Genomic DNA, 15,567 nt, shown 5'->3' with positions numbered 1-15,567 from the left:
GAAAGAGGAGAGGGTGACACGTCAGACGCATATATTTTGGGGGTTTTATTAATTCCACATGGAAACCTCCAGAAGGCCTTCTCAATCTTGTGGCTGAGCTTCCACTTTGCCACCTACACGCGTCACTCTCTCGCCACCCTTTTCTTTTTCCATTACCCTTTTCTTTATTTATTTTTCCAATTTCATATTTTAAAAAATTACAGATAGATAGATAGATAGATATTTGAGAAAATATATATACACATATATATTTGTGGAAGACGAATAGAAGGGTGGGCGGATATAATCACAAAATCCCAAAGTAAGTAAGATATATAAACATTAATATAAATTAATAGTTCTATAAAATTAAGTGAAAATTAGATATTTTTAATTTTAGGGGGGGGTGGTGTTGACAGGGAAAAGGGGGAGAGATGAGGTGAGGATGAGAGTATTACTATTTGGACGACCAATCCCATTTTTCCTTTTTCACTTTTTTTCCATTTTCAATGTGTTCCTATTTCTTCGTCCAAACACTGCCTATCTTTTCGTCACCTTCTTCTCTCCTTATTTCCCTTCCCTTTCTTCTTCTTTCTTTCTTCCCTTTTTTCTTTTTCCCTTTAATTATTTTTTATTTTTATTTTCCTCCACCAATTTTATTTACCCCTTTTTTTTTCTATTTATTTCTCCCAACTTAACTAACACTATCTCTGTATTTTTCTTCCTTTCCTTTTCTTCTTTTAGTTATTATCCATTAACTCTACTTTTGGATATTTTCATTTATTTTCTCTCTTTTTCTTTTTCTTTTTCTTTTTAAAAAAATCGATCAAACTATAAGTTTTATCATTTAACTTAGTTGGTTTAGCCATCTCAACATCCCACTATCACACTTAACAAATATTGGGCTAATTTTGAAAAAAAAAACTAGGTCTTGTTTAAACAAACATTTGAAAGGTTAATCTTGAAATTTGGTTTTGATTTTCAAACACAGGTATAGAAAATAACAAAGATGAAGTAGTACTTATAAAATAAAATTTTACAAAACAAAACAGAAAAGAAACCATCTTATATGTTTAATACCGTAAGGTTGAAATATTAAACTTAAGATAAAAGACAAAATCTGACCATAAATTATTTAACCAAAATTACAAATTAGAAAAATAATTCATTATATATATATATATATATATATATATATATATATATATATAAAGATGTATTCTCTTAATTATCCGTTGGCTCCCTGGACCCCAAAGAAGTCCTTTTCACTCATGGAATATTTATTTTTCCTTAACAAGCAAAAAAAAGGAAAAATATTGTAATTTCATCAACGACGTCGAGAAAAAAATATGCAATTTTTGGTTTATATTTAAAGCAAAAAAATTCCTTAAAGTTGAGTACATTAATAAGAGGGGAAAACCAATCATTTGTGAAATTTAAAACTTTGCCAAAAAGTATCATTTTTGCAAATTATATCAAAAAAAAAAAAAAAAACAAAAACTTTTAATCCAATGAAAAGATTACTGTTATTTTTTTAAACCAATAATTTTCTCTTAATAAAGCAAACCATATTTGTAATACAATGTTTACTATGGTTTCAAAAAAGAAAAAACAATTTTCTCTAAAATTATTAAAGAAAGATTTGGAAATAATAATATGAATGAAATGGGATGTCCTTGTGGAGGCAGAGACATATATGGGACAGATTAAAGTTGGATTAATGTGTGTGTGCCCAATCTTTGTCTTTATGTATGAAATTGAAGCCTATGATTTTACAACAACTCAACAAAACACTTCCATCAATATCTTTCTCCATTCAACATCTCTCTTTTCTTCTAAAAAATCATTAGATTTTATTTTATATTCAGTGGAAATCACTATTTGACACTATACATGTTACATATATAGTCCTTCTCCTAAATGATTTTAAATAGTACACTTCCATTTTCTAATATGCTCACCAATATCAAACTAACTGCTTTCAAATTTTAACTTTTAGTTATCCAACTCTTTTTAATAAAAGAAAAAGAATCTACGATTTCAAATTATTTTAAGTTCACTTTAAGCTTCGAATAATTAGGAATTTTTTTTTAAAAAAAGATGAACTTTCTATTAGTGAAGCGATTTGAATGTAATGTGATTCGTGGTTTATGAATTAACATGTGTGTTTTTTATGGATTGACATTAACTAAACTAAATTTATCTAAAGAAAATTTCGTTTTATTCAATTAAAATGTGGAAAATGATTAAGGCACAAACCACCAATGGTCAACACTCAACCGCCAACTATCTTCTATCATTTCTCTTTTTCTTTTTCTATTTTTCAATACACTCTTTTATTTATAGGGATTAGGTCCTTTTTTTTATAATTCATCAAATGTTATTGCAACCGATGAAATAGTACTAATTAATTATATTATACTAACTTACCTATTTTAATCAAAAGTCATGTTTGATTCTCCGCACTTTACAACTACCACTAGATCAAAAGGAATTACTTATGCCACTTTATTATTGCATGAGCTACAATGCAAGTTATCAAGAAAATCAACCAAGTCTTGCAAATTGCTAACAAAAAATTTATTTACACAAACAAACAAGAGTTACAAAGTGAAATAACGAAGAATACTTACAATTTGATTCTTATTACCAATTGTCAACACAAGCTATAACTCACCAACTAAGAAATACACTTATTTTTCTCCTTAATTATAAAGTATAGAAGAAGAAAACGTTCAATAAATTATAAAATTACATTGTAATAATTTTGTAGTATTTGTTTTCAAAATATTCAGTGGATTTGTTTTCAATATATTTTCGATGTATTTATGATTGCCATTATTTAACAGCATACTTGTTTAATTAGTTCTACTTGTTTACTAGTTGACATATGGTATATATGAGAAACATATATAGTATATAGACATCTCTGCATCTAAAGATTAAATTAATTACAAACCTACAAAGAAGATATGTTATTAATTTCTGTTTAATGCTATAAATTGTCAAATTTACCAATTTTGATTAACCAATAGATGGCATGGTTGGACCAAAGTTTGAAAGTCGTCGTCTTACAAAATGTTTAGAAAATTAACATTTAATTCTTTTATTTATTTACAAATTGGCGTTAAATAATTTGGGGTAGAAAAAAAAAAGTAAAAGTAAAATATGAAATTGTAAAATCAAAAAAAAGAAAAAGAAAAAAAAGGGAAATATCTGGACGGAAACTTTTTGAAAATCTGGAAATAGAAAAGAAAGGATTTTTAATTAAATAATGATTGAGAGACTGTATTAAAAACGAAGGCTCCGACAAAATTTGAAAAGAGATAACATTTTGATGGCTCACTAAAAAAACACCGACTAATTTCTTTTTTAAAATTGTTTTAAGAGAGAATAATTAATATGTGGCCGAGAGATAGACAGCTGTCCTTCTCCAAATGTTTGGTCTGTGAAAAAGACGTGGACAAAATATTGATGAGCTGTCATCACAAGACCCACTTTGCGCTTTTCCTTTCTTTTTTCTTTTCCTCTTAAAAATCATCAATTTTAATCCACAAGTCGCCGTCTAAACCCTATCCTCATTACACACTCCGCAACCCTAATTCATTCTTCAAATCCCTCTCTTCATTATTATCAACTAAAATATCAATTTAAATCTTTAATATCTAATACTGTTTTTCAAAATCTGCTACAAAATTTTACATAAAAAGATCATAAAATATTAATTTGGTTCCACATTGAAAAGAAAAAGATAACATAAAAAAGGTTTAAAAGAGTTTGTGGAAAAATGATTGTACGTGGTTACGCAAAGTGTTTATAATTTATAGGTAGTTTAGGCTTCAAAGAAAATATTAAGCAAAACGAAACCTAAAAGAGGAGAGAGAGACAAAGATTTGAGGCCACAAATTTAAGAGAGAGAGGGGGGGGGGGGGGAGGAGGTGGAAATTGATGTAACTTAAACTCAAAGTTGAAGCATGAAAAAAGGCCAATTTATTTATTTTGAAATAAAGAAGAAAATGTAAAAAAGAAAAAAAAACAGCTCTTAGTGTTAGTGAAAGGCTGAAGAAAGTCCAACTAAGAAAAAGGAATGGGAAAAGTCCAAATTAAACCAATAAATGCTTTGATTTGTATCAAAACGAGAGGCGGATATTTGTCTAAGATATTCCTCTCTCTCTCTCTCTCTCTCTCTCTCTCTCTCTCTATTTTCAGTCTAAATGAATAAAAAAGTGATGAATTTTGTAAATGGGACCTTCCCCTTTTGGTAACATCCGCCGGAACCCCGTGCCATGAGACCACCAATCACGTGCCATTTCTTTTCTCTTTTAATAAACAAATACATATAATGGCCTCAGCTCAACCTCAGCCTCATCCTCATGCCTTTGATCTGCTTCTTCTTCTTCTTCTTCTTCTGTCTCCTTTTGTTTCTCTCTCTCTCTCTCTTTTTTAATGTAAGAAAATTCGAGAGCCATGATTTTGATCCTTTCCAGATCTATATGTTTTCCTTCTCGCTTCTTCCAAATTACTTTATATATCTTAACATTCCAGACTCTACAAAAACATACACTTCCCCACTTCTTACTCAACCCTTCATATCATATTCATCATTTTTTCATTTCATTCTCTCTTGTCTTTTTTAATTATTATACAAAATGCCATACCATTGCAATGCATTGCATTTAATTTGTTCATGCCTCTCTATACCTCTCCAACTCCCACATCGTTCCCTTTTCTTCCTAATTCTACAACTCCCTTTCTAACTATTTTCTTGAGCATGTGATTTTTGATGATTTAAAGAAAAAAGAACAAAAGTGAAGTATCTGATCTTACTGGCAGATCAAATTGTATAGTCATCCAACCTGGCAAATTCATTGACGTGGGAATGATGTTTATTCGGAGGAAAGTTTGATCTCCAATTGTTATTGTCGAGCATAGACCCAAGTCCGGGTATTCTTTGGATCCCTCTATGTCTTAAGCCCATTGGCCCAAGTCCTTCACCACCATGTTCCTTTGGTTTCAATACATCCATTACTTGTGATATATTATAGAATAACGTTTGGCCAACCAAATTTTACACCTCATAACTAACAAACAAAAAGCCAATTTAATTAAAATTTTGGAGACAGAAAAAATAAATAAATAAATAAAATGCCTCCTTCCTAGCCACATGATCACAACAACGGGCTTACGAAATTTAACGATGATTAATCTTGGATCATGATCCATACATTTGGCTATCGATTGGACAAAGGATTGGGCCAAAGCTTAATTTTATTCTAAGATCATATAAAGCCCATGAAAACGGAACAAGTATAGATTCTACCCCTTCTCTTTGAAGAAGATCGGAAGGAAGAACTGAAGACAAAGAGTTGAAGTTATGAAGTAATTAAAGCTTCTGAAGATTTTGAAGCTTTGATCATTCTCAAGATTTTAACTGCGAAAATGTCAAATGGTTAAGTATCAAAGATAGAACTTACTGAAATCAATTTACAAAATTAATTTTCTTCAAAATTCTCCTAAAACATTAGATTTCATTTTCACTCTTGAATTTATTACTTTCAAAACTGGAAGGCATAACTAATAACATTACTATATCATTCATCATATTGTGTATGTATTTGAAAATTAGAAGAATTTAGAGCAGCTGTGCTATTTAAACGGTTGCATACACATACTTTTGCCATATTCTGAAATTACTTCTACGCCAACTACATGAATAAAAGGAGCACAGATTGAAAGCTTTTTTTTGGATTGTAAGTCACTTTTAGTTCAATTTTGGAAAATTGGAAATGCAGCAAACAAAACAAACTTTCTTTATTATCTATCTATATTTTCATACAACCACAAAAAAGCACATATTCCTCCCTGTTCCTATACAAATTACAAACAGTTGAACGGAAAGGAAACCTCAAAGCTCCTCATTAAAAAAGAAAAAAAAAAACAAATAAAATGAAACAACATATTCTTCCTCGTCCTAGTCTAGTCTCCTTTTTTTCTTTTAAGAAAACAAAACAACATTACTTTCTAACTTCTAAGTTGTTAATGACAGCTATCGGATTGTAATCGGAAGCTTTTGATGCAATCGGCGCTCATGGCGTCCCTTACTGCTCTCTTCCTTTTGGGAAGACAAACTGAAGAAATTGTTTTAGCAGACAACACCTTTTTCACCAGCAGCTTCCACTTCGCATCCTCTTTTTCAATATTCTCTTGCTTCATTTTTTGTTTGAATTGTCTGCCAAACCAAACCCAATAACAATTAAAAAAACGAAAACTTGCAAAATCATCATTGGGTCTCCCCAACAACCGGAACAATAATCCATCATTGACTCAAACACGCTCAAGTAAAAAGGGAATTTTGATTAGTTCGGCTTTTGGAAAAGGCATCCCCGCCTAAGACCTTTTCCCTTTTCCTTTCTTTGAAAAACCAGCCGTCGACTTTCCTAGAAGCCCATCCCCAACAATATTTAATAGGATATTGGAATGCTTTTTTCTTTTTTTTTTTCTTTTCTTGTTTTGATCGATTGCTTTTACGCATGTCTAGTTATGAGAATCAACGCTTAACAATGAAACAGTCAAAGTCAAAGTCAAATCAAATCAAATCAAAAGTTTGTTAAAAGACGGGTGATTTTTCTTTTTTCATGTATGTAAAACGGGACGAATTTAGCTATGCGATGGATGGCATGAGAAAAGAGGGGTATTGAGAATGAACCTGCAAAGAGGGACTTTGCAAGCATCGGATTGGTGGCAGATGGAGGCATGCAAGCGAAGAAGCTGCCACATTCGTTTGCACCGCCAGCAAGCTCCTCCGTGGACTCTATTCTCACACGTTGCAAAGTGCTTAATCAGAAGTTGAACTCCACGACACGTAGAGTATTTAGAACATGGCTGCTTCTTTGTGGGTTCCACGTCCAGCGGCCCAACGTTTGTGCACCCTTCTTTACAGATGTGCTCTAAACACTCCATTGCGTCGCTTAGTTGAAGATAAACCCTCTGCTCTTTCCTCTGCCTTCTGCATCTCTTTTTCCTCTGCACATAAATACAAACAATGAATAATTGAATGTATTGTCTTGATGTGAACAAGGAAAGAACTAGTGGAATGAATAGCTAAAAGAATACCAATTCGGATTCATCCATGAACTGCAGAATTTGAAGCTCAAGCCAAGAGTCGTGTTTTTGCAGGAACTTCCAGCCCTCCGTTTTCTCAACGGCCTTGAAGTGGGTGGACACCATTTTCATACAGCTGAGTGAGAGATCCGGTGCATCGCACATTCTTGCGAGTTGGAGTATATCGATAACGCTATGGATGGACAAGTTTCGAGCCAAGTGCTTTGTGCATCGCTGCTTCAAATGTGGAACGAGGTAAACGTGTGATAGCGCTAAAAGATGAATTCCATATTTCTTTAGATATTCTTCAGGGCACCTAAATGCAACGCCGACAAATTTAGACTGACGCCGCCTACCAAGATTGACTGCCTACCAAAACTAAAAACTGACTAATTCTAATTACGAATTGCCAATTGCCAATTGCATACTGACCTAGATGTGTAGAGGAATTGAACGAACGAAACGACTGCCTCACACGGAACGCCGAGAATTTGAATCACTTTCTCGGAGCTCCTGTGCTTTCGCGGTTGCTCGATCATGTTTTCCAGCACCGATGAAACCGAGGCCTGTAATTGAAATCAACAAAATCAGATCCCCCAATTCAATGCAAAATCAAGCAAATCACAGGCAATAACCTCAATCCGTTAGATCTAATGGCAATTAACCAACATTCTAAAGGCGAGATTTGTTGAAATTTCAATTAAGACGAGATTTAAGGAAAGAAAAAGAGAAAAAGAAGGGGGATGGGAGTACCAGTATGGTGGAATGCGCAGGTATACGAAGTCCAGCGGAGGTAACGATATGAATGTCAGGCTCCGGCAGCTCCTGGAAATCTGGTTTGCGATCCTTGACTGCGGAGGCTAGGAAATGGGGGTGGATTTCGGAAGGAAGATGAAGAGCTTCCATGAGGGAAGATGGAGATGGAGAAAAATAATTGAGTGTTGGTGGTGTGAGGAAGAGAAGTGGGAAAAAGAGATCAAAGAGAGGTGGCTCTTGGTTGGCAGCATTGAATTTATTATATATATATATATATAGGCGGGGGAGGGAAAGAGAAATTAAGGAAGTGGAGGAGTGCCACACGAAGACGAAGAAGCAAGGAGAGAGATGAGATAGGAGATGAGGTGAAAAAACACGCGCTACAAAAAGGCACGTAAGGGAAAACCGGTGGGGTCCCAATCGGACTCGGAGAATGGTCCGGGTTTGGACATGATTACAAATTACAACATATGTTCAATACACCATTTTATTCCCAATTTACTAAATTATTTGGACCCCAATATTTAGGAGAATAATTCAATTTCAATCTACGCCTTCCTTTCCCACCTCTCAATTATTCCAAAATTTCACATCTTTTCTTTTTTCTTCTATTTTTATTTATTTTAATTTGCATTCTTATTTTTTAAAAAAACTTACTTTTCTAATTGTTATACTAAAAATATGACCTTATTTCTTATTACAAGAAAGTCTAAATATTTTGTTTTTTTTTTTCTATCATTGTAATTTTCCTTTAAAACATTCCAATATATGAGAACTGCATTTAAAAATTATATCAATTGTATTGGAGTGATTTAGCATGTTTAAAAATTGCATATAAACATTAAATTATATATCAGTAATGCATGTTTATAAATGATTGGAATAAAATTTAATATAATTCATTTTAACAATTTCAAAATGATTCTTAGTATCTCATTTCAAATATTTTTTATCAAGTCAAATTATAATATTATTAAAAAAATAAGAATGAAACACAAGGGTTTTATTTTTATCTTTTATAACTACTACACGATTTTATGGCACTTTTTTAATACATTAAAAACATGTATTCTTAAACATAGCAACTAAACTATTAGATTTCAAGTTTCATTGTAAATTGTGTTGCTATATTTATTAGTAGCGTGTCATTTACAATAACTCTTATGAATATATTGGTTTTAAGGTACAAATATCTCATTTAACAATATTTTTCATTATAAAAATGCAAATTGTTACAAAATCTAAACTTTACAGAAACTATATAGAATGTAGCTAAGGGACTAAAAAATAGACCTTACAAATTAGTAATTAAGTTTAATTCGTAAACTAATTAGATCTGTTTGGTGAGTTAATTTCTTGTTTATTTATTTTTTCTTTTCATTTTAGTTTTAAAGACAAAGGTAGTTTGAAAACTAAAAACAAAAAAGGAACAATTTACCCAATAGATTATTAGAAACTATATCTATATATATATATTAGAGATGGTTGTAATGATTATCCAGAAACATTAAAATTGAAATGGATGACATAATGGAAGGATGAATATTAAATAATGGTAAAAGTTTAGAATCCAAAGTAGATAATTTAATTTAAAAATTAAATGTAAAAAATCCAATAAAGTCTAAAAGTGCTCAAATGGATTTACATTTTATATGGAAAAGCAATACATCAAAAGTTTCAACATGGATTAAAGAACAGAAAAGAAATTAAAAAAGGTTAGGTTTACTTGTTCAAGGTGATAGCGAATGGTGCAACGGAGGAATGTTACATCCAAAGGCAATTAAGTCTAGAAAAATCCACGTAGGCCCTACCTTTTTGGAGTGTAATTAGCAAATATCTTATTACAAAAGGGGTGATCTTTTTAGTCCTACGTGGAGAGGATAAACCAACTCATGCTGGAAGGAAAAGGCCATGTATGCTTAAAATGACCCTTGGAGTTCAGAAGAAACGCCTATTCCTCGTCCTACGTGTACATTGTCTTAATCCCCTTTCCATCTCACCACCATCTAACCATTACCACGTGGCATATCACTTGGTCATACACAAAAGGAAAGGATGTCACATAGACAGGACACACAAACATTCTTTTATTTTCTACTTGAAATAAATAAAATACTGGTTTTTATGGTTTAGGATTGGGTTGATTGTGTTTTGACAAAAGCTTGGTCTTTGGGATATTAATTAAAATAGGATTAATTTTGTTCAAGTGGTGCCCTAACTGTTTTTTTTTTAACCCTTTTTGCTTCACAAATCATAAACAAAAAACCCACATGTAATTATATATTCCCCTTCAATTAAATATACGTAAAACTTAATTTTTTTTTTATTATTATTGCTTACCTTTTATTTACATATGGAGTTCTCCATCATTCCTATTGGCTTGGCTTGGCTTTAAATAGAACGGGTGTTCTTAATCATACTCAAAGTCCAAAGCTTTCATTTTCAAAATCTTCTACCAAAAGATTTACTTTTAATATATTTAATCTTCTATTACTAGAGGTAAGTTTTGTGGTGTGGTATATTTTATGTGTTTTTTATTTGTTAATTATATGATAGGTAATTAATAATTACTTTAATTCTTGACATTTTGGATTCTAGCTATTTTTTAGTTGGCAGTAGTAATATACATAGAAAAAAAAGAGAATAGGGACCATAAGTAATTAAGGTCAAGGAGAGACGTTGGTGGAAGATGATGAAAATAAACAAAGCAAACAAAAGAAGAAGATAGTAAATTGACACAAAAATAAATTAAAGGAAAATATGGATTTATAATTAGAATTTATGGAGCAAACACTTGGAAAAATAAAAGATATTATAAAAATTAATTAGTGAAGATGACAATTTTATTTATGCATTTAAAATTGATTATTTAAAATTGCTTCAAATTAAAGCTAAAATTTTATTTATGCAGCCTCCTTTAGAACACCTGCCAAAGGAATAATAGAACAATGTAAAATTTCAAGAAATTGACAAAGTTGAGAGTCATCTATCTTTAGAACACCTCCTTATTTCTTTAGCTACTACGTGTACTAAATCTTCTTTTTTTTTTTTTTTTGTAACTTTTGATGTTTCTACTATTGCAGCTGGAAGACTTTTCTTTATCATTTTGTCTATCAATTTGTACATCATCTTTGTATATTTGAATAATAATATATCTACTAGATTTTGATACGATGGGAGTGTTAAAATGTTATAATACGCTCATGATCCTCTCTTTATAGTATTTTGTTAAAAACAGAAAAATAAAATATACACATAAATACATTCATGAATACATAATTATATCATAATTATGGTATTTTAATTTATATATACACATAAATACATGCATGATCAAAGAAAATAGATAACATATTTGCACTTAATCCCTAAACCCTACATTAAACAAAATTGATATAACAAAACAAACATTAAAAGAAAATATAATAGAAACCAAAATTTCTAATTTCCTCTAAGTATATAAAAAAAAATAAAAAAACTTAATATTAACTAAAATAAAAGTCATGTACTAGTTATCAAATAATCTTATATATATCATGTGTATATATATCACCTGAAAACTATCATAACAGAATCAAAACAAAATTATAAATTCAACAATAATGAGTATTTGAATGTGAAAACTTAAACAACAAGTACGATTAAACTCTCTTTATATTAAAAGAGTTTTGAGATATATTATCAAAACCTTTGTCACCACATTTTTCGCCTAACGAATTTTTATTATTCAATTCTTTTTGGAAAATAAAAAAAATTTAAACTATGTTTTTTTTGTATAATTTCTAATATCAAAACTATATGTGCAGATAATCGGTTTGTGAGATTGTTCACATATTTTGGTGCACAATATATTTCCTACCACAAAAGAAAAGAGTTAGGTTTAGCTAAAAAAACGTTATTTTAATTACATGCAAAAAAAAAATATATACGTACTATTATTTCACTTATCGCTTCAAATGAATAATATTTATATCTTCATATTCTTTCATTATATATAACCATTTAAATGCTTTATTATGTTAAAAGTGTTACATTTTTTTACATCATAATTTAGGTTCTTTAGTTTGAGTTTGGTGTTGCCTTAAAATAAACTTTCCTCTCCTACAGTGAATTGGTTTAATTGCACCTACAACTACAATTGCCCATCAACAGTCTAATTAATAATATAAAAAAATAAATAAGGTTAGTATCAATATAAATCAACTTTATAAAATAATAAAAAAAAAGCCTATAAAATGATTAAATAATGATAAACTTACAACATTAAGACGTTTTAAAGAAATGTGCAAAATTTGAACACCCTATATAATTTTAAACAAAAAAATAAAATAATATACCAAATTATCTAACTATAAATAAAAATGTTATCTAATTTTATAGTCATTATATTTGTTGTACAAAATCGGTATTTGACTGAAGTATTACATTATATTTTATATTTTTTGGTTTGACTTACACACTAAAATTTAATATAATATAAAAAACAGCTTTATCATATTTGATATGACAGTTTTAGTTTTTTTTTTTTTATGTTTCTCATCTCAATTTTCATTATGATCTCAGATTTTTTTAAAATTTTCGTTCTGTAGGGATGGGTGAATTCCCCACTGGGATGGTGGACGCCCATCGCCCCAACCATGCCCTGTTGCCATCCCAAATATATTTACTGTTCCGTCTGATTTTGATATTTGGTTAGGGTTTAAGTATTTTTATTTTGCTTTGTGCGAATTTGCCTGAAAATTAAATAACCCTCAAATTCATATTTAAATATTTAGGTGAGATCAAATTAACCATTATTATAAATAACCTATTCTTTTATCATATCTTTAACATCCATTTATAATTGGGGCTTTTTAATAGTTTAATTAAGTTAATATGAGTTGTTCGCCACTTCTGTATGAGAATAATCTGCCACTTTCGTATGACGATGTTCAAATTTTTTTTATAATTTTATCTGCTTCAATTATATATACTGTGTATATAATAAATATAACATCAAATATATATACAGCGTATATAATAAATATAATATCAATTATATATTTCGTGTATATATATACAGCGTATATAATAAATATAACATCAATTTTGTGTTGTATTTATGTTCATCACACTTCTCTATCTTGTTCGGTTGCGAGAATTTTTCAAACCGTCTTTTCCCTCTTTATAAAACATCTCACTGAGCACGTTATTAACTTCAATATTTTGGGTTTCAGATCAAATCGATACAAGGATCTCATATAGTCAATCCGATTTGGATGGAGTGAAAATTAAGCTTATTGATCTTTTGAGTGGTCTCATGTAATTACGGTGACAGCTAAGTTTTATTGGGTTAGATAGACAAATTCTTTTAGGCTACTCATATATTTTGTGTGTATATCGACATAAAAGAAACGAGATTAAAGGAATTGAAAAAGTAATAAAATCAACGAGAAATATATTTTTACTTACTGCAATTTTCATTGATACCAAATCTATAAAAATATTATGTTGGCGTTAATCAAAATCAAAATCAAAATGTTCGTTTTTTCATTTTCAATTAATAGAAAAATCACGTTAATATCATATATTCATAACTTATCTCTATAGAAAAAAAAAACTGTCACAGCATGGACGAATTTGCTTTTCTTCGTCCATAGTTAGCCTTATCACTCATTTTAAATTTAGGGTTTTTTACTTAAAATTTTAGTTTAAACAATATAAAATATTTGTTTTATTAATTTAAATTTATTTACTTATCACTCATTCGATTTTCTTTAAAATTGATACATGCATTTATGAATCAATTAAAAAAATATTAAAAATACTATTATCGATTCTGATATTTTATACTTTATTTATAATTTACGAATAATTTCTAAAAAATAAGAAAAAAACAAATTAAATAAAAGAAAATAATATGAAGAATTTAAAAAGAAAATTTTTAGTGAATTTTAAAAATTTTAATTATCATAAACATTTAGATAACTGCTCCATGTACTGTAAATATACAATCCAACCAAAACAAATGAGTCTTGTACCCAATAAAATTTTGATGTAAACCCTCCAATCAAACAAGAACTTTTAATACCTTCAATTATCACGTTTTTTAATTTTTAAATAATAAAATTTAAACAATAAGTGTGATTGAACTTATTTTATTTCACAACGATTTTGAGATATCTTCCCAAAACCATTGTCACCTCAGTTTTAACCCACGAATTTTTTTATTATCTAATACTTTTCTCCGTTTTCTTATTTAATTCTTACTAACAAAATTGCATGTACATATAATGGTTTTGTTTATGTTTCACATGTTTTTTTCTCTAAATCCTCTCATGACAAGTCTCTCTCATATCTCTCATTTCTCTGTAGTTGTATATTTTCACGTGTTTATTTATTAAATTTGTTTTATAAACATGAAAATTATTTATCTTAATTTTTAAATTGAAAATTATTAATTATCTGCCACTTCCGTATAAGAATGTTCAAAATCTTTTATAATTTTATCTTTCTCAATTATATATACGGTGTATATAATAAATATAACATCAATTATATATATAGTGTATATAATAAGTATAATATTTATAATTTTATTTGCTTCAATTTTATATACCTCACTTTTCGATCCCACCTTTAAACAAAGTATTAGTTCAATTTGACATAAACACCTTCTATTGAAAACTTTTGCCTTATTTATTCTAAAAAGTTTATTTGCGTGAAGGGCAGTTCATTTATCAAAATTTCAGACCATTATCAAAAAGGATCTAGGTACGTTATCATCAAAAGGGAGACATATATTTTAATAGCAATGAAATTTATAAAATAAGATTTCGGGAATTTGGTAATTTAAATTTTTTTTCGTTTGTGTAATAATAGTAAATATTGTTTTTTGGCAATTTAAAATTTTTTTCGTTTGTGTAATAATAGTAAATATTGTTTTTTGGCAATTTAAAATTTTTTTCGTTTGTGTAATAATAGTAAATATTGTTTTTTATTACGTTCGAATCAAACTCTCTAAATATTGTTTTTTTTATTACGTTCGAATTCAACGAATTCTAAATATAAATACTCATTTTCCTTTAATTTATTTTTGTGTTAATTTAATATATTTTTTTATTTGCTTTTCTTATTCTCATGGTTTTATGTTCCATATTCTATTTTTGAATTATTATTACTATTTCAAACGGAAAAATATTATTATATAGTATATATCATATAATTAAGAAATAAAAAACATATAAAATATATCATATATTTCAATATAACAAAACTTACATTTAGTAATAAAAGATGCAAGTATGTTAAAAGTAAATTTTTTTATATAAAATTTTGAAAATGAAAGATTTGGTTTTAGAGCGTGATTAAGAAAACCAATTAAAATTTGATATAAAATTTCATATATAAATAAAAGTTAAGCAATAATAATTAAAAAAATGTATATTTAATTGAAAATATATATATATAATTAAGCAACAAACGTTTAAGAAAAGATTTCATTTAATACTGCTTTTTAAGAACTAATATTAACATTTATCAATCTTGTTTTTCTTTTTATTTTCTCTTGATTCACGTTTTTCAATTAATTTTTGTATACAGAAAATTGAATTTTTAATTATACAGAAACTCATTATATTATATATATATATATATATTAATTAATTAATTAAACTTGAAACAACTGATTAATTCAGAACACTAAAGAAATGTTTCCTCCTAAATCAAGAAAAAGGAAAGTTAGAAGGGAGC

The 15,567-nt window shown here is 28.8% G+C and overlaps 1 protein-coding gene across 1 annotated transcript; it reads right to left on the bottom strand.

Annotated features, from left to right (window-relative positions):
• Positions 1-5,766: 5,766 nt before the first annotated feature.
• On the bottom strand, positions 5,767-8,145 carry LOC103484398 (BTB/POZ and TAZ domain-containing protein 1-like). The gene is made up of 5 exons (XM_008441491.3): positions 7,834-8,145; positions 7,513-7,646; positions 7,093-7,396; positions 6,686-7,002; positions 5,767-6,208 (listed from the first exon to the last, which is right to left on the bottom strand). The coding sequence occupies exons 1-5, from the start codon at positions 7,984-7,986 to the stop codon at positions 6,016-6,018; spliced, it is 1,101 nt and encodes a 366-aa protein (XP_008439713.1). The 5' UTR covers positions 7,987-8,145; the 3' UTR covers positions 5,767-6,015.
• Positions 8,146-15,567: the final 7,422 nt, after the last annotated feature.

The sequence above is a fragment of the Cucumis melo genome, chromosome 12 (genome assembly GCF_025177605.1).
Source record: "Cucumis melo cultivar AY chromosome 12, USDA_Cmelo_AY_1.0, whole genome shotgun sequence".
NCBI lineage: Eukaryota > Viridiplantae > Streptophyta > Magnoliopsida > Cucurbitales > Cucurbitaceae > Cucumis > Cucumis melo.
Note: the sequence above shows the minus strand (reverse complement) of the source record. Positions and strands in the feature narration are given on the sequence as shown.

Bases quoted from the DNA above. Each gene is read 5' to 3' on its own strand.
- LOC103484398 (XM_008441491.3), bottom strand. From the start codon at position 7,986: ATGGAAGCTCTTCATCTTCCTTCCGAAATCCACCCCCATTTCCTAGCC. The intron at 7,397-7,512 runs GTCAGTATGCAA...CGTTGCATTTAG, and splicing joins CAATTCCTCTACACATCTAG to GTGCCCTGAAGAATATCTAA. The intron at 6,209-6,685 runs GTTCATTCTCAA...TTGGTTTGGCAG, and splicing joins TGCAAAGTCCCTCTTTGCAG to ACAATTCAAACAAAAAATGA.